This window comes from Gymnoscopelus microlampas (assembly GCF_963454915.1).
Source record: "Gymnoscopelus microlampas genome assembly, chromosome: 21".
NCBI lineage: Eukaryota > Metazoa > Chordata > Actinopteri > Myctophiformes > Myctophidae > Gymnoscopelus > Gymnoscopelus microlampas.
Window position 1 is genome coordinate 14,107,525 of NC_139958.1, and position 19,167 is coordinate 14,126,691.

General features: G+C 44.2%; 3 protein-coding genes across 3 annotated transcripts in view; all 3 read right to left on the reverse strand.

The window, feature by feature from the left end:
- vcanb (versican b) overlaps nt 1-5,343 on the reverse strand; it is a 40,333-nt gene extending 34,990 nt beyond the window's left edge. Inside the window, 3 exon segments of the mRNA XM_084047883.1 lie at nt 2,063-2,518; nt 3,520-3,603; nt 5,204-5,343. Coding sequence (XP_083904009.1) covers nt 2,063-2,518; nt 3,520-3,592 — 529 coding nt within the window. The 5' untranslated portion in view covers nt 3,593-3,603; nt 5,204-5,343.
- A 776-nt stretch (nt 5,344-6,119) lies between these two features.
- Nucleotides 6,120-18,306, reverse strand: LOC311038387 (tether containing UBX domain for GLUT4-like). Its single transcript, XM_084047885.1, has 2 exons — nt 16,403-18,306; nt 6,120-7,162 (listed from the first exon to the last, which is right to left on the reverse strand). Exons 1-2 carry the CDS (start codon nt 18,201-18,203, stop codon nt 7,023-7,025), a joined length of 1,941 nt encoding a protein of 646 aa, XP_083904011.1. The 5' UTR covers nt 18,204-18,306; the 3' UTR covers nt 6,120-7,022.
- Nucleotides 18,061-19,167, reverse strand: part of LOC311038389 (DNA repair protein XRCC4-like) — a 30,735-nt gene continuing 29,628 nt past the window's right edge. The window contains exons 8-9 of the mRNA XM_084047888.1: nt 18,310-18,428; nt 18,061-18,196 (exon numbers count right to left, since the gene is read on the reverse strand). Of these exons, the coding sequence (XP_083904014.1) occupies nt 18,371-18,428 (58 nt within the window). The 3' untranslated portion in view covers nt 18,061-18,196; nt 18,310-18,370. The remainder of the gene's footprint in view (nt 18,197-18,309; nt 18,429-19,167) is intronic.

Genomic DNA, 19,167 nt, shown 5'->3' on the forward strand with positions numbered 1-19,167 from the left:
ACTGAATCATCCAAAGTCATACAAAGGAGTCCTACTTCCTCGGGGGAGAAGTTACAATATACAGGAAAAACAAGGCCGTCGAGCACTTTAGTTGTCATCCCAAGACTATAGTGTGTAGCTGTCGTCTTGTGCAATTACATCGTTTTATTTTCGACTGCGATGTTGGAAGATTACATCTCATCTCTGTGGGAAATATCCTGTCAGAGTTGGAGGCTGATGTGAATAGACAACTAGGCCTGTTAAATGGATGGTTGTTTGTCACTCATAGCACCGTCTTTATCTGGGATCTACTGAACAAAGCCTGCTGTTCACAACGTAATGTGGAAACTCTACCAGTTATGTCTGGGACCATGCAGGCTTTGGCTGGGCGGTTGGCTCATATTCTGCATGGTGAATTGCACCCTACCAGTGTTGATTATGACAGCAAATTTAGTTTTAGTTTTAGCCTAGTTTTAGACGTCTTTTGAATAAAATTCCATTTAGTTTAAGTCGTATTTTAGTCATCTGAAATGTTTTCGTTTTTCTCTAGTTTTAGTCGATTAAATATCATAAGATTATAGTCGACTAAATCTACAGTTGATTTAGTCAACATTTTTGTCATAGTTTTAGTCGTTTGAGATGGGGGTCCGCAGGCCGCAGCCAAATACATATCGTTTTGGGGGTTCTTCACATAAAAAGGTTTGTCAGTAGAAATTTGGATCTCTCACGTGGGAGGTCAGGGTTCAGATCCATAATAAAAGTTACTGATTGCAGCTTTTAGGAAACAACATGATGCCAGATTAGGTTTGGGTCACAAAGATAGATAAGGTAGATTCTCACTCACTCCTCTGCGTCCACGGAGGAGAGCGAGGAGATGTTGGCCATTAAAACCCTGGACACACACCACAGTGGGTTCGTTTCCCGGTCAGGGAACCAATGCACCAGCTCAGTGGCCTTGTGATTAAGAGTGTCCACATTGAGATTGAGAGGTCGGGGTTCAATCGCCTGGTCCATTGGTTCTCAAAGTGGGGTCCGGGGACCCCCAGGGGTACTTGAGGGGGTTCCAGGGGGTCCCCAGCTAAATGATGGATAGGAACCAAATGGACCCTTATGTCCAAATGGAACCAAATGGACCCGTGAGTTAAATGGACTCTCAGACTCTCAGAGTTAAATTAACATTGATTTTACAATATAAATTGGGGTCCCAGAGAAATAAATGCCATTAAATGGGGGTCCGTAGCCTAATGCATGTCAAACTGGGGGTCCTTGAAATTAAAATGGTTGAGAATCACTGCTAGAGCCGTAAAAATCGTCTCTTATGGGGGGGTCCCTGGCATATCTTTTCAAATGGGGGTCCGCGGGCTAATAAGTGTCAATTTGGGGGTCCTTGACATGAAAAAGTTTGAGAACCACTGGCCTGGTCGGGTCATACTAAAGACTATAACATAGGACCCAATGCCTACCTGCTAGGCACTCTGCATCAAGGGTTGGATTGGGCGTATAAGTCCCTGTGACATACTAGCGTCATGTCCAGGGTATGTACTTGTATATCAAGCTGCCTCACGCCGCAGAAACGGCAGATATAGGGCTCTATTTTCGTTTGAAGATCCTAAATCCACTATTTGGGGATTTAGCATTGCGCAAGGGGCGTTCCCATGCAAAAGTTGCTATCTTCGGACACCAGCCTTATCCCTAAAACACCTGCGCTACCCGTTACATTATGCATAGGTGTGGTTTGGGCGTTACAATAATAAAACCAATCACCGCTTTAGGGACAGTGCCAGCTCCCTTGTGCGTAATTCACAGGTAGCGGGTAATGCCAACGGGTAAGGCACCGGCGAAAATAGAACCCTATAGGCTCCTGCCCTATGGGCCACATGGCTCGGGAAAGCTTACTTACAAGGGACTCCCTCTTCCTTGTGGCGCCCAGGTGGCGCCTAAACCCTAACCTTTAACCTCACAAAAACTATGCCTAAACCTAACCATAACCATAACCCTAACCTCACAAAAACTATGCCTAAACCTAACCTAAAAACTACGTCCAACTGTGCGTGCGTGCGCGTGCGTGTGTGTTTTCACTCACCACTGACATTGAGGCTGACCGCGCCCTGGGTGTCCTCCATGCCGTGCATGACCTCACAGCGGTAGAACCCGGCGTCGCTGGCCCTCAGACTGACGAGCAGCAGCGACGCGTCCCCTGCCGCCTGCGGGTGGCCGGGGACGGACACCCGGCCCAAGTACCCCGCCCCCACCTTGACCACCCCTCCCTGGGACACCAGCACCGTCTGCTCCGCGTCGCCCTCCAGCCGCGTCCACTTGATCCTCAGCTGGTCCTCGGGGCTCTGGGTGTGCCACGGGGTGGTGCCACTGGAGGGGTGCAGAGGCTGGGTGGTGGGGGTGGCACTGCCAGGACTCTGGATCTGGATGTACGGTGCGTCGGCACTGAAGATGGAGAAGTGACAGGGCAGCTTCACGCTACCGGCCAGCGAGCCACTGGCCGACCAGCTCCTCTCCACGGCGCCATGGTTCTGTGACGCTGCTGAAAAACAGCAAACCAAGAGTTCATGCTGTAGGCTACTCTGTCGCATCATTTATCATATCGTTAGCCTCATAGCATGATTGACAAACTCATATTTGTAAGGTTTTCAGGAGAGACAAAACAAAAAAAAACGTTTTGCCTAAGTCACCTAGATGACTTAGGCAGAAAGTGATTTTTTTTTCTAAGACAATGCGTTTGTCTGCCTTTATTTACATCTGCCTAACTCTACTCTCCTAACACTGCTGATTCATCCTGCCTTATGTTCTCAGTCTATCAGAATGCTTGTTACAAAAAAAAAACATTTTCTGACTAAGTCATTTTTGGTATGTAATAAGCATTCTGATTGGCTTAGGACATATGCAATAAGGCACAATGATGCAGCAATGTTAGGAGAGTAGAGCTAGGCAAAAATGTCAATTTCACCAGAAAGGAGTTAGGCAATTATGCTATGAGCATATTTGCCAGGTCAACAATATTGTAATTTAAATAGCATGCTATTTAGACAGATGACAGGTTCATTTGTTGACCTGGCAAATATTGCACTTTTACTCCACAATTATTTGACAGCTTTAGTTGCTATAGTTACTTTATAGATTTTGATTATTATTACAAAACATACATTAACCACTTCAACCCTAAATACATGGCCATTTGAGAATAGCAGAGCTGAAAGCTCACAATTGTGAGCTTGTAGATCTGCTATTTTCAAAATATTTGTATACATTTGAAAACCTGTGAAATGGGACATTCTGCATGAGTCCAAGTACATTTTTATACCAATAGTTTTGTAATTTTACTCAAGCAATTTTTTAACTCCAGACTTACTTGTAAGAGTAGAGTATGTCTATTGCAGATTGCAGTATTGATACTTTTACTTGAGTAAAACATTTGAGTACTTTTTCCACCACTGAATATGTATAGTACGTTAAACTTCTAATAATCAATTATGAGCAACATATATGAGACAGACAGTTCTAGATGAGATGTAGAAGAGGACTTACATGGTTGAGCTGAGGTCGTGCACAGACACACAACACACACCACCCACAGCAGGTGTCTGATGAAGACATTCATCCCAACGCAATCTGGAAAGCACAATCATATCAACTTTATTTAATGACTCATTCATTGATTGATCAATCAATCAATCAATCAGCACCAACATATCCACTTTGTTTAATGACTAATCACCAAAGTATATGCTGTATTTAATGACAAATCAAATGATCAAACTTAGACAAAATATGAATAACTTCAATACAGCCTATAGGAAGGACAACGTTAATGCGTTGTGAGAGTCACGTTGTATAGGCTCATAAAGAAGCGCATTATTCTTAAGTTCTTGTATCCTATTTATAGTTCCGACGGTGTCACGTCGTGCCGAAAAATATAGTCGATCTACAAGCTCGTAACAGCATCCCGAGGTAGCACTTTGTGAGCGTGTAGATCGGCTATATTTTCGAGAAGAAAATCAAACCATAGCCTACCATCCAATCACACCAACAAGCTTCACGAAACGAAAACGGTCACCGACCGAACAGCATCAACCACATGCAGTGGTGGAAAGTAACTAAGTACATACTCAAGTACTGTACTGAATTACAATTTTGAGGTACTTTTACTTTACTAAAGTATGTCCAATTTTCAATACTTAATGCTACTCCACGAGGGAAATATTGTACTTTTCCCTCCACTACAATTATTTAAAAACTTTATAGTTACTTTGTAGATTTTGATTTCTTAGGCTATTTGAAAATAGCCATCTACAAGCACACTAGTGGTTGCAATGCCATGCATTGTGAGCTTGTAGATCTACTATTTTCAAATGATTTTTTAAAAACATTTTATACATTTGAAAACTTGTGAAATGGGACCTTCTGCATAATGAGTAGTTTTACTTTTGGTATGTTTAAGTATATTTTGATGCCAATACTTTTGTACTTTCACTCAAGTCAATTTTGAATAGAGGATGTGTAGGCTGCTTGTAACAGAGTATTTCTATATTGCATTTATTGATACTTGCATTATTGATACTTTTACTCATGTAAAGAAAATGAGTATTTTCCATGTATACATGTATCTTTTAGACCACAAATACCTGTTTTTACATGATTGCAACGTTTCAATTTGCCAAACAACATTAATGTGTAACAACCGCTGACAGAGAGAGAGAGAGACACACACACACACACACACACACACACACACAGAGAGGGAGAGAGAGAGAGAGAGAGAGGGAGAGACACCCCCCCCCCCCCCCCCCCACACACACACACACACACACACACACACACACACACACACACACACACACACACACACACACACACACACAGAGAGAGAGAGAGGGAGAGACACACAAAACACAACACACGCACACACACACACACAGACAGAAAGAGAGGGAGAGAGAGAGAGGGAGGGAGACAGAACGGGAGGGAGAGAGAGAGAGAGAGAGAAATTGACACAGAGAAATAGGCAGACAGACAGACAGAGACACACAGATAGACAGAGAGAGTGAGAGCGAGAGACAGACACACAGACAGAGAGAGAGGCAGAGAGACAGAGAGAGAGAGAGAGAAGCAGAGAGGCAGAGACAGAGACACAGAGAGAGAGAGCTTTTGTCATAAACAGTCATTATACTAGACTAGAGGGAGAAATCAATGATGTCATTCTCAACAATACCTTGCAGGTCTTATAAGTCCAGAATAAATGAAGTCCACAGAGTCCTATAGAGAGGTGTAGAGGTGTCTGTCAGGTCCAGTCAGAAGGTTGTTGGTTCTGTTCCCTTCTCTCAGATTCCCCTCCTGCTCACAACTCTCTCCTCTTCACTCTGTTCTGCAGCCCCGGCTGCAAGTTCAAATCCATCACACCCACTGCTATCCGTCATTAGGAAGAGGAGGGACCTGCTCTCTCTCCCCCTCCTCCCTCTCTCTCTCTCTCTCCCCCCTCTCTCTCTAGAGCTCGCTCTCCCTCTCCATGTCCCTCTCTCTGGGCATTATCTCTCTCTCTCTCTGGGCATACACTCATATCGCTCTGAGGGAGAGTGCTTCTCTTTCTCTCACACACACACACACACACACACACACACAATATTGCAGTATACTGTATATTGTCTTTCTTAGCTGGTCTCTCCCTCTTCAAACACAGCCTACACACACACACGTGTGTGTGTGTGTGTGTGTGTGTGTGTGTGTGTGTGTGTGTGTGTGTAGGCTGTGTGTGTGTGACTATCCAGCAAGTCAGTAAATTCACAAGGCTGCTGAACAAGCGGGGCTTAGAAATGCAGCACTTTGTCTTGTTCACATGTTTTTGTTATTTAGATTTGTCTCGCCTGATTACAGTTGTTGAGAATGTTATGCAGATAGCGTGCTGTTTAGACAGATGCTAGGTTTCATGTTTACCGTGGTGCTTGAAGCACTGCTTCCTCTATGCACTCTTAGTGCAATTGTGTGACTATTTACCCAGTCGTTTGTTGAACAGGGTTCATATAATGTACTGATACCACACTTATAAGTCACCCTGTCTGGATATGAGAGCATCTGCCAAATGCCTATGGTAAATTGACGTAGCAGCAAAAGACACATTTACAAGTCCTCTTTTATTTTCATGACAACATAGTACATGAGCTACCTGTAAACCCTCTAAAATATTGGATATCTTTTATCAGTAACCCCCACACATTCAAATAAAACATCACTATAAAATACACTGGAACTACATTTAAAACATGAATATGAAAGATAATCATTACTTAGTGTCTTATATTTCAAATGTTTTTTTTGTGTATTTTATCATCTATAAATTATCTATCTAAATTAAATCTACTAAAACTCATGATCCATAGCTACTCTGTACGTCAACTCTCGCACTGAACCCAAGTCAATAACAAAATAATGATGGCACTTTAACTGTCCACAAATGTCCTACAGTATGACTGATTGCTCTCTGTAGGGGATTGGCGAACAGTGAAACGAAACTCAAGTTAAGAAGGGTAACGGATGATTTGTGCATGTTGCACTGTGACACGTTGTGAGCTTGTAAATTGGCAATTTTTGGTGCGTGATACCGGTGTGTGACTGAGTATACAGCAATCTCTCAAGACAGATTCTGCTAACAGCAGAATATGTCAGCACCACTGCCCTAAACATGTAGTGTTGTTGTTAGTAGGAGTAAACACAGAAGGAAGGAAAGGAGGAAGTGGACAAAGAAAGGGGAGGAGTCAAAGCAGATGGTGGCCCCAGAGGCAAAAATAAAGGAAACCTAAAGTATTTTCCCCCCTTTATTTTACCAATTAGGTTCCCACTTCCCAGATTGGGCGAACAGTGAAATGAAACTCAAGTTAAGAAGGGTAGCGGCTGATTTACGGCGTGCACCGGAAATAACCAACTTACAAGCTCACAATGCGTCGCAGCGCGACACGTTGTGAGCTTGTAAATCTGCTATTTTCGGTACGCGACACTGAGTATACAGTACAGAGCATAAGAAGGGTGACGATAGAGGATTAAAGGAAGAAGAGCGGTGTGTCAGAATTCATCAAACAGGTCCTCTGCACAGGGGACTGTTGCTGGCAGAGGCTGCTTCTGGGGGGCTGGCTGCTGATTGGCTGCTGCTGCGCTGCTGACAACCTGGGGGGAGCTCCTCCTGTTAGAGAGAGAGAGAGAGAGAGAGAGAGAGAGAGAGAGAGAGAGAGAGAGAGAGAGAGAGAGAGAGAGAGAGAGAGAGAGAGAGAGAGAGAGAGAGAGAGAGACAGAGAGAGACAGAGAGACAGACAACACTGTTCAGTTCAATCCTGAGTCTGATTAACACCAACATACTGACAACATTACCCAGTGAGAGAGAGAAAGAGAGAGAGACAGACAGAGAGCGGGAGTGAGAGAGAGAGAGAGACAGCGGGAGAGAGGGGGGAGAAAGAGAGAGAGGAGAGAGAGCAGGAGGTACAGAGAAGGAGAGAGAGAGGGGAGGAGAGAGTAAGAGGGAGTTGGAGAGAGAGACAGATAAAGTTAGAGAGAATTGGAGAGAGAGACAGAGTTAGAGACAGACAGTGTGTGAGAGTGAGTTGCGGAGACATGAGAGAGAAAAGAGAGAGAGGGGCGGGGGGTGAGGGGTGTAAGGGAAAACAGGTCAGCGGACTAATGAGGCACGTTTACAGCCCAGCTTTCCTTTTGAGACAGGAAGTATATCATGTGGCTCACAGGGCCCAAGACTGGAACCACATGGGCATGCTTTATAGTGTGTGTGAGCGTGTGTGCGTGTGTGCGTGTGTGTGTGTGTGATTGTTGCGGATTGTGCAATTTTAGTTGGGCTAACATGACATGGTCTTCATCAAGTGTTTATGATTATACAGCGTGTTCACATATTCACAGCTCAAATAAAAAACGATGTCGGAGCGGCAGACATGTTAAACCTCATCTATTGTAACAGTCCCGACCTAATTAATGTATGTTCTGAAATTAGAAACACACAGTTTCAAAAGGTTAAAAGAAGAGAGTGAAGAACATGGGATAAAAAGGGAAGTGAAGTGACATTGAGGCAAAGATGGATTATTTAAGGACAAGAGAGAAAATAAACAAACAGGATGATGAATGGAATCCAACAGTGGCAAAAGTCATTTCTTTGCACCTATGGGTGCTTGGATTGACATGCAAAAGGACACTTTTTGCACAATTGGGTGCGTGGACTTTGCTAATGCATACATACAACACATCACAAGACATCATTTGCATATACATATGAATTGTGGCATAATTTCCGCAATGGAAATAAGCTGCTGGCTTCTTTTTTTTTTGCGTTTTATCCTTTTGAGTTTTGATCGTGGCGAGACAGTGTATGTATTTTACATATCATTGTTGTCGGGTAGAAACCTCTCCATATTTTAACCTTTTGTGTTTTTTCAAAAATCAGCGCCCCACTTGATCACACTACAGCATCACACAAAAGTATTAAAGGTAGCAGATCTGCAAGCTCAAAACGCAGCGCCAAGTGACACGTTTTGAGCTTGTAGATCTGCTAATTTTGCCGTTTTTAAAAATGTTATCCTGAAAAGTAACCGTGTTGTGACATGTGGGGTTTCCACCCGACAGAGACGATTATGTTTATTATCAATAAAGGGGTCAAAATGAAGTCAAAGTCAAGCATAATATACTGACCTGTAAAATGCAACACATTTAATCAGTTAAAACCTTAATACTTTGTTGAGTGGGGTCCCCCAGGGATCTATACTTGGGAACCCTCCTGTTCCCCCCTCTATACAGTACCAAATCTGTTCGTCGAAAATTGCTGATCTTGCGACGCGTTGTTGTGAGCTTGTGGAATGTTCGCTTGAATTGCGGGAATCGTGTCGCTCCACTCAAACTGCCATTCTGTGGATGTGGTCGTGGCAACATCAGCCATCATCACCAGTGTGTTTGTTGAGCAGTTTACAAGCACAATTTAGGCGTTTAAGCAGACGCTCTTATTTATTCAGAGCGAATAACAAAGTGCGAAATCAGAGTAAGCAGGGTTAAGCGTGAACCCTAGTAAACCAACAAAAGGGTCAATGGTCCCATTAGTAGAGTGCAAATAAACAGTGTAGTGTCTCAAAAGAATCTCTAGGAGGCCAGGTGAACATCAATCCCTAGCGTCTGTCCAAACAACATGCTATCTAAATAACATTCTTTCTTAACATTTGTGGTCCAGCAAAATAATAAATCTAGTGACCAAGCAACCAACATAGATCTGCATAGCATCTGTCACAAAAGAGCATGATAAGTGTAAAACAAGTGACCACAGCGTGTGCTAACTGGAGACAGATAATTATCTCTCTCTCGCGCTAAGACAAGCAAGCATCTGTGTCATTTTAAGATGTCTTTGGCTATTCAAAAATAGCAGATAAAATAAGCTCTGTGCTGTGCTATGAGCTTGTAGATCTATTTTTTTTTTTTAATCTTGACAATTGTGCAAATCTTTGAACATATATATTTTTAAGGTGAACATTTTTAACTCCAATATTTGCTTCTGGGGGGTCCCTGGAACAAAATATTTTTGAGATGGGGGTCTGCGGCCAAATACATATAATTTTGGGGGTCCTTGACATGGAAAAAGTTGGAGCACCACCCACAGAGCAACATAATGTTAGGATTTAGAAAACAAATTTAGATATGTATTTGGCCGCGGACCCCCAGCTCAAAATGTTTTGTTCCAGGGACCCCCCAAGAAGCAAAGATTTGAGTTGAAAAATGTTTGCTTTAAAAACATATATTCAAAGATTTGCACAAATGTTCATGATTTTTCAAAAATAGAAGATCTACAAGCTCAAGACAAGTAGTTTGTTGTTGATGTGTGTGGATTTGCTAAGGTGCTATATGATGCAACACATGTGAATGGACTAGAACATTTTTTATATAGGACCCTTACTGTATGTATAGGTCGCATGTAAATATCACATTTTGTTATTTTTTTTACTTTTCCTGCAAACCATTCGTAGAAGAAATAAAAACAAAACATTTGCAGAGACTTTCAGGTTTTGCTGGGGGTCCCCAAGCAAAATTAGTTTCACAAATCATTTTAACCACTTTAACCATTATGTTATACGTTCTACAAGCTCATAGCACGTCACTTCGTGCCACACTATGAGCTTGTAGATCTGCTATGTTTTGAAAAATCTTGAAAATCTTTTTTCTATCTATTTTTTAAAGCAAACATTTCATAACTCAAATCTTTGCTTCTGGAAGTCCCCCTGGCACAAAATATGTTTGAGATGATGGGGGGTCCTGCAGCCAAATACATAACATTTTCAGGGTCCTTGTAGACATGAAAAAGTTTGAGAACCACTGGTTTACGGGTCTTCCCCTGGACTAGAGACAGAGAGAGGGAGAGAGAGAGAGGGAGATCATTATCTGTCTGTTTTACCATCATGCTTCAGGCCGCCACCAAATTCAAAATGTTATTTTTATGGCGTCCGGTGTGAAAGCACCTCTCTCTCGCCGACCTTTCTGACGTGGCCACGCACTGAAAGCCAAACACGCAGGAGAAGAAAGACGATAGGGTAGTGGGAGCAGTGTGAGAATAAGAGAGGATGGGGGGGGGGGGGGGGGGGTAGGTTAGGGCCCTGGGCTTTCTTTAAATCATTACCAACTGTATGACAAACACTGCATGCACCACCCCAACCAACCCCCCTCCTGGAAGCAGTTAAGAGGAAACAAGAGATGTGTGCAGCGATGGTGGGGATGGGGTTGTGTTGAAACACACTGCTATATAGGAGACCACCAGACTCTCTCTCTCAAACACACACACACACACACACACACACACACACACACACAGGAGAGAGAGGGGACGTGAGGTGAGCATTGTGAGGAGTGACCCCCAAGAGGTGGGGTTAAGCTCCTAGACATGGGTCATATGAGCCCCCACACACAGAGGAGGTAGTCTGGTGACATACCACAGGCACAGGCTTCTATACCACCCCCCCCCCCCCCCCCCCCCCCCCCAAATCATGTGTTAGTTTATGGGTTTCAAAAAACAAGAGGTTGTCACGACGGAATGCCTGTTATTTTAACTTTTCCCCCTTTTCTTTATATATATATATATATATATATATATATATATATATATATATATATATATATATATATATATATATATATATATATATATATATATGAGTCTCTGTCAGGTGTAAAACCTCATATGCCCAAAACTGTTACTTTTCAGGATTCAAAATTCTAAAATAGCGCCGTGTTTCGAGCTTGTGGATCTGCTACTTTTGATAGTTTTGTGTGACGATTGCAAGTAATATGATCGAGTAGGGCGTTCATTTACAAAAAAAAACAAGTTAGAATATGGACATAAGAGGTTTCTGCCCGACAACGACATGACAAAATGCGAATAAAGCAAGAATGCATTGATATTACAAGGAAAATGTATTTTTGGATGCTTGAGGAGTTTTTTTAAAGCAACTTTTACTTGTAGTTGACTGAGGTTGAGTACTTTGTCTGCCACTGATGAGCCAACCCCCAACCCCCAACCCCCCCCCCCCCCCCCCCCCCACCCCCACCCCCAACCACTGTGCTAGTTTATACTTCCAAACAACAGAGGTTTATTTTTCAACCAATCTTGACAGTGTGATTACATCTGGGGCTTTCACATTCATAAATCACTTCTCAAAAAAGGCTCAAATTAACTCATTCAATCCGGGAACGCATCTGTGTCATTTTAGATTTCTTTGGCTATTCAAAAATAGCAGATATACTAGCTATGAGCTTGCAGAACTGATATTTTTGAAAAATCTTGAAAATGTATGCAAATGTTTTTGTAACATTTGTAACTCAAATCTTTGCTTCTGGGGGTCCCTGGAACAAAACATTTTGAGATGGGGGTCCGAGGCCAAATACATATCTAGCTGACCCACATCTCAAAACATTTTGTTCAAGGGACCCCCAGACGCACAGATCGGAGTTAATATTTGTTTTGCTTTAAAACATACTTATATTAAAAGATTTGCACTCGTTGCTGCGTTATGAGCTTGTATATCTGCTATTTCTGAATAGCCAAAGAAATCTTAAAATGACACAGATGCGTTCCCGGTCCCAATGTCTCTCTCAAAAAGCTGCCTGCATCCATACACGCCATGCCAGGTGCGAGGGGCAACATGCCATCCCCTGGAACCCGAAATGATGGCCCTGAGGGAGATTCAGCTCCACATCATGCCAGACCAGGGAGAGCCAGCCAGGTATGAATCATGCCACTTCGACCAGTGGCTCTCAAAGTGGGCTCTGGAGACCATCCAGGGGTCCTTGAGGGGATTCCAGGGGGTCCCCAGCAAAATGAGGAACAGTTTAAACCCTTTGTATTGTTTTTGGCTAGCTGATCTACAAGCTCAGGCGTTGCGATGTGATGCGCTGTGAGCTTGTAGATGTGTTGTTTTCTGGAGAAAAAAAGGCTGGGCGGTCCCTGGCGCGAAATATTTTCAAATGGGGGGGGGCAAATACATATCAATGAGAAGATCCTTGACAAGATGTTTAAGAATCACTGCTCTAGAGCAGGGGTCTTCAACAGGGGGTCCACAACAGGGGGTCCGGGACCCTCAGAGTTACAGGGGGGCCGCCAAATCTTTGTGTGATAGGATTTTTGGGGCGGTGTAACCCTATAAGTGAGGTTTGGACACTGACCAATCCTGCACCGTGATTGGCCAATAGTCTACAACGCAGTCTACAACGCTAACCCTTCCACAGTCAATGCAAATCTATACTTTTGCAAAGTCAGCCAATCACATTACAGCTAGTGTCATCACCACTAGCTGTAATGTGATTGGCTGACTTTGCAAATTCAGGACTGTGATTGGCTAGCGAAACACATGACACATGTGCAGCCCTATGAATAGCAGTATGGACTTAAAAAAAACATTTATGTTTTTTCAAGTGAGTCATGTTGTGATGACCACACACCACCCACTTCACACTGGGTGTGATTTTTTTTTTACGTTAACCTTGAACCCTAGCATCCCTATTCTGAGGAGAACTTAGCCAAAAATAACAGATCTACAGTGCTTGTAGATCAGCTAGTTTCGGCAAAGAGGTTTGGTGCAGAGGGAAAAAAGAGTAGACCAAGTACAGAGCCAACGGTCAAGTTTACGATAAGTATTGAGAGTTTAGGTGGTTAAATGTCTGAAAATACACATTAACATGAATCCAATAATGAAAAGATAAGTCAACAAACCCAACAAAAACGTTGTCGACAGTGTTGTCAAACAAGTCTATGAAGCTATGAAATCTATGAAAAAGTTTTTAAAATATGTAGTAGGGGTCCCTGCTTCATCTCTCTCTCAGCTAAGAGGTCCTTGGCCTGAAAAAACCTTGAAGATCCCTGCTCTAGAGCATTGGTTCTCAAAGTGGGGTCCGGGTACCCCCAGGGTCCTTGGGGGGGATACCAGGGGTCCCCAGCAAAATTAGTTAATAAAGAGTCACAATCATTTTAACCCCTTTATCCATATTTTATATTATTTATTGGCTATTCAATAAATAGCAGATCTACAAGCTCATAGCGCTACGAGCTTGTATATCGGCTATTTTTGAAAAATCTTGAAAATGTCTGCACATCTTTTTTTTTTTTAATTCTCGAAAAGGCGACCATTTTTAAACACAAATCTTTGCTTCTGGGGGTCCCTGACACAAGATATTTACAGGTGGGGGTCTGCGACCACATATATATATATATATCAATTTGGGGCTCCTTGGCACGAAAAAGTTTGAGAACCCCTGCTCTAGAGCGATCCAACAACATCCAGCCACAGATGCTGATGTGCTGCTTGTTATTGTAGCTGGCACTAGTCTGGGTAATGGCCATCCCTGCCAACCGCTCAAAGCAGCTGGGGATGTATGGCACCACTTTGGGCCATCTGTGTGTGGTACAATCACTGGCACTCTGACCACGCCGGGCAAAGGATATTCATTCTCTCTCTTGGAAAAAAGGGGACTAGAGGAGGTTTGATCCAAAAACAATGTCAGATTGAGACATGCCTTGGGACTTTTTTCTAAGTAGCCCCACATCTAAAACAAGACATTGGCAAATGAGAGTTATATGGGCACAAGGAGGGTAGTATTGTGGGGGAATTGGATTTGGAGCAAATGGCAGTCAGAGATCTCTGAGTGTGTGAGTTTGTTAAATAGATATACACACAGAGACGAAACACACTATGGTGCGAGTGAAAGAACTAAAAAACAAGCATGAAAAAAAAACGTTGCATAATTGTTTCTTTGAGACTGATAGCTGACTGGGGGCTTTCTGGGGGACTTGAACACAGAATTAGCCACTGCTGCTAAGACAGAAATAACAATATTTCAATAAACAGCCTAGTGAGTTGAATCGATAAAAAAAACACCTGGATGAAATCACCCCAGTTAACAGATCCACCAATGTGAATCCCAAACATTTTCAGCTCCAGACCCATACATTTGGTGTCTTCCCGGGACCCAAACTTACCAGGGCAAAAATACATTATAAATTAATCATTTAATTTCCAACATAGCGAATATAGCTGCTCTACAAGCTCACAACACATCTCATCATGACACGCTGTAGGCCATTGGTTCTAAAAGTGGGGTCCGGGGACCCCCTGGGGTCCTTGAGGGGGTTCCAGGGGGTCCCCAGCTAAATGATGGATAGGAACCAAATGGACCCTTATGGGTCTGTAACTCTGAGAGTGTACAAATGGAACCAAATGGACCCTAACGGGTCCATTTGGTTCCATTTGTACACTCTCAGAGTTAAATTAACATTGATTTTACAATATAAATTGGGGTCCCAGAGGTATAAATGCCATTAAATGGGGGTCCGTAGCCTAAATGCATGTTAAACTGGGGGTCCTTGAAATTAAAATGGTTGAGAATCACTGCTAGAGCCGTAAAAAAAATCTTCTCTTATGGGGGTCCCTGGCATATCTTTTCAAATGGGGGTCCACGGGCTAATAAGTGTCAATTTGGGGGTCCTTGACATGAAAAAGTTTGAGAACCACTGCTGTAGGCTATTGTTTTTGTTCTTGTAATTACTCTATCTCTTTGTTTCGGGTGTTCTTGTCAAATTGATGTCGGGGCCATCATGAAGTGGAGGCTTGATGTGGGACTGTAGAAGTTGGGTAGAAGAGCAGCACTATGCAGTCTCTGAAGCACGGGTCTTCAACATAGACGAAGGGAACTGTCACATGACCCATTGGTTTCTACAGACCCGCTTTGAAGCAACTTTTTCGGCAAATTCAATCTTGGAACCATCTTGGAACTTCCGGTCCAGAAAAGTAACCCGAAACCGCAGCTAATAGAAGTCCACTCTACCTTACTTTATCATAACTTTCAAGATTAAACAGACCATAATTTACTAAACGCATATCATGATAAAAGTCCGGCCAAAACCTTGTTCACTAGAATGGAGTAAAAATGCTTCTGCAGCCAGAAGGAGGGGAAATAGCAACATCTGCTGGGCCATTAATTAGAACTGCACGCTGATAATGACTCCCTATTTAGCCTCAAATCCAGCGGAGCTTCCTTGTATTGCCGTATGGTCTTCAACAGTGGGTCTGGGACCCCTAGGGGGTCCTCAGAGTTACTACAGAGGGGCTGCCAAATATTTGAATGATAAGAATTTGTATGTATTTATTCATTCAAACAATGCAATTGTCTGAAAAGACACATTAAAGGACAACTTCATCCATATTCATATAATCGGTTCTCACTAACGCTAATGGTAGAATTTCTTTCTACTCGGTCTGTGTCTCATAGGAGAGCCGTGGATACTTCAGAAACCCGCCTACCAGTGACATCATTGTTAGGCAGGGTTTTAAAATGTTCTTATTTTGTTTTATTAACGCGAGAACAATGGCTTCCATTATAGTAAGCTAACGTTCCACGAATAGAAAGCCTGCAGTTTCTATTAGCTTGGATTCCCCATCGATGATGTCGCTGGTAGGGGGGTTTCTGAATTGTCCACAGCTCTCCTCTGAGACACAGAGTGAATAGACAAAAATGGTGCCATATTATAATGAGCATTAGTGAGGACCAATGATATTGTTGCTGTCAGGCAGAAACCTCCATCTCCATATTCTACCTTTTGTGTTTTTTCGTAAATGAACGCCCTACTCGATCATACTACAGCGGCACACGAAAGAATCAAAGTAGAAGATCCACAAGCTCGAAACTCGGCACAAAGCGACAAGTTTTAATTGGAAAGCTTTCCCTCTAAAAAAAAAAAGTTTAATTTACAACACAATATATACAACAATATATATATTTATACAATATACTACATGTAGTGGAGGTCCCGTCTCTCTCTCTCTCTCTCTCTCTCTCTCATCATGTCCATCTGAGCAGCAATCAGGTGATTAACTGACCAATAAAGGTCTATCTTATTTCTTACCTGGTAGTTTCAGCCATTTTGGTCCCTTGCCAGCATAAGACCTGCTAGGTCTGGGCTCCTGGTTGCGTGCGGAGGGGGAGTTTACATCGTCCTGTATGGGACCACTGGTTTCCATGGGGACGTATGATGTAGGAGGGAGGCTTGGATTATCACGGACCAGGGTGGAGAGGTGGGTGGGTGCTGAACACCTGGGTACACAGCTGGCAATGGACTCGTTGGCTTGCAGGGCAGAGACCTGGGCTTCTACAGCAGCACTCTGTAAGTAACAATCGCTTTTAACCTCGGTGCCAAAGTAAACCAGCGCACCGGGGAACAGGTTTGCCTGGTACAGCGTGGCTGACAATTCGTCCAGGATAGTTTTAGGCGGAACGGTGAACAGATGAAAACACAGCCGAGGGTCCTCCAGGTGACCCTTCACAAAGCACCTCAGGGCGGCGACCGTTTCCAGAGGTCCGAAGAAGCCCTGCAGAACGTGCCTGTCCGGGAACTGCACCCTCACGACCGCTCTGGGATACCGTTCCATCTTCTCCCTCATCCGGGCTTCTCTTTGGGTCTTCGTCATCAGAGGAGCTTCCTCCAGCCCTCGCCTCTCGCTCTTCAGCTGGGCGAAGCGCTTGCGCACGTCGTCCGCCGTCACTTCAAAGAAGTCGTCGGGCAGGTCCTGGTGGCGGTTGTTGTCGCCGTGGTCGTCGTGGGGGTGGTGAACCCAAGAGTCCTGGTGGTAGACCAGGGGTCGCCTCTCCACCGGCTCCCCAAACTCCTCCGTCTGGCCTGCCCTGGCTTCGGTACCCCCAAAAGAATTACCCAGGGCGGACAGAGACGAGACCGAAGATGATGATAACGATAGTGACGAGGAGGATGGCCGTGGTGCTCCCCCTCCCCCCAGACGTTGACCTCCACCAGAGAAGGGGACAACAGGGGGGGTGGGAGGTGCCAGAGCTGCAGAGGAGGAGGAGGAGGCGGGTTGGTCAGTGGAGTCGAGTCCCAACGGCCCCGCAGCTTGCTCTACATCCTCTACCCGTGTGGGAGGGGCCTTAGGCCACACGGCATTCTGGGGTCTGGGTTTCACGCCCTGTTGTTTAACATAAAGAGTGTCGGTGGCAGCAGTTGGGGCGGACCTTGGGTCTGGCAGGCTCTCCACTGGCCTGTCAGGATGGGGAAGTTTGATTGGCACGTGTGCCTCGCAGCCAGGGTGCAAGGGATCAAGGGTGGGTGGGGTTTCTTGGGCTACAGGCATGGCTGGTGTAGCAGTTTCCATGACATCGCCCTCCTTCTCCTCCTCCACTGGGCCTTTGTTGTTCTTTTTGACTGAGAACCTGATGACGGCACTGCCTCCCGTTAGTCCCAGAGACTTCAAAGTGGTTGTTTTTAAAGCCTCCTCACCTCTCACCTCGTCTCCCATGTAAACACAGACCGGAGTGGCTCCCGGTCCACACTGCACCAGGAAGTTTGCGAGCAGGTCCCAGAGGTTCTGTCCGCAGGAGAAGGAGCCCTGCAGTCGCGAGCCGCTCTCCATCTGGAGGGCGACGCGCACCTCCTGGCTATCGCCGGGAGTCTGCCTCCTCCTGGCGCTCGCGACCATCTCCAGACTAGCGTTGTTGGGCAGACTGGCAAACCTCCACTGTAGCGTCAGGTCCAAAACGTTCCTCTGAAACTTCAAACCGTGATCGTCGGCATTGAATCCATGCTTTCTGCAAACATCTTCGAGCACCTGGAATAGAGGTGTGTTCGCTGACACTTTGACCGTCTGTCTTCTTCCGTTTGGAGTGAGAACTGTCACAGCCGTGCTGCTGGCTGACATTGTGACGTGAATGAAATGTTATTCAAATTTTTGGAATATCTAATAAAAAAAATAATTTTGATTATTATTATCCTTTTACGGTTAAGAAAAACGAATATTTACTCACGAATGGGTCTTGACACTATGTTTGGGAGACACTGGTATTTCACAACCTGCTCTCTGCGAAGTCAATGAATGAACTGGAAGGGCTCCCTCTGTGGACTGCAAATCTCCACCAGAGAACCGCTGACATCATCAGTATGATGTCATATAAACATGCGAATATAGAGTTACACATATCTTCATACTTGGGCAAAAAAAACGATCAGTGGTGGATCAACAGGATTGTGCATTTGAGAATACGCTAACCCTAACCCTTATATGGGCATATACTGATGACATCAGGGATCTTCATATATGGGCATAAAAGGGACACAGGCAGGAGACAGACAGACGGACAGACAGACATAGATATCTCCATATATGGGCATGATAGGGACATAAGCAGACAGACGGGTACTATGGTGCTATACAACTTACATCGTTCCGAATTTGCATCATTCATGAGTAGGCCTGTACCCAATGGGCACCAGTCTAGAATATTCAGGGTATTTATAGTACTGGGCCTGTTGGCCAAGGTAATCTATGGCTCAGCTCTCTATTCATCACAACGGTGTGGTACAGCGAACGCTGTACTACTCCTGATGCTCTGTCCTCCCCTCACTTATGAACAAGACCACGGACTCCCATCTCAAAATATTTTGTTCCAGGGGCCCCCCCAGAAGCACAGATTTGAGTTACAAATGTTCACTTTAAAAATATATACATTAAAAGATTTGCACACATTTTCACGATAAAAATAAAAAGCAGATCTACAAGTTCATAGAGCGGCACTCGGTGCCGTGCTATGAGCTTGTATATCTGCTATTTTTGAATAGCCAAAGAAATCTAAAATGACAGAGATGCGTTCTCGGATTGAATGGGT

Excerpts from the sequence above, each read along its gene's own strand:
- LOC311038387 (XM_084047885.1), bottom strand. The coding sequence starts at position 18,203 with ATGTCAGCCAGCAGCACGGCTGTGACAGTTCTCACTCCAAACGGAAGA. Across the intron at positions 7,163-16,402 it reads AAAATGGCTGAAACTACCAG|GAGGAGCTCCCCCCAGGTTG; the intron begins GTAAGAAATAAG and ends TCTCTCTAACAG.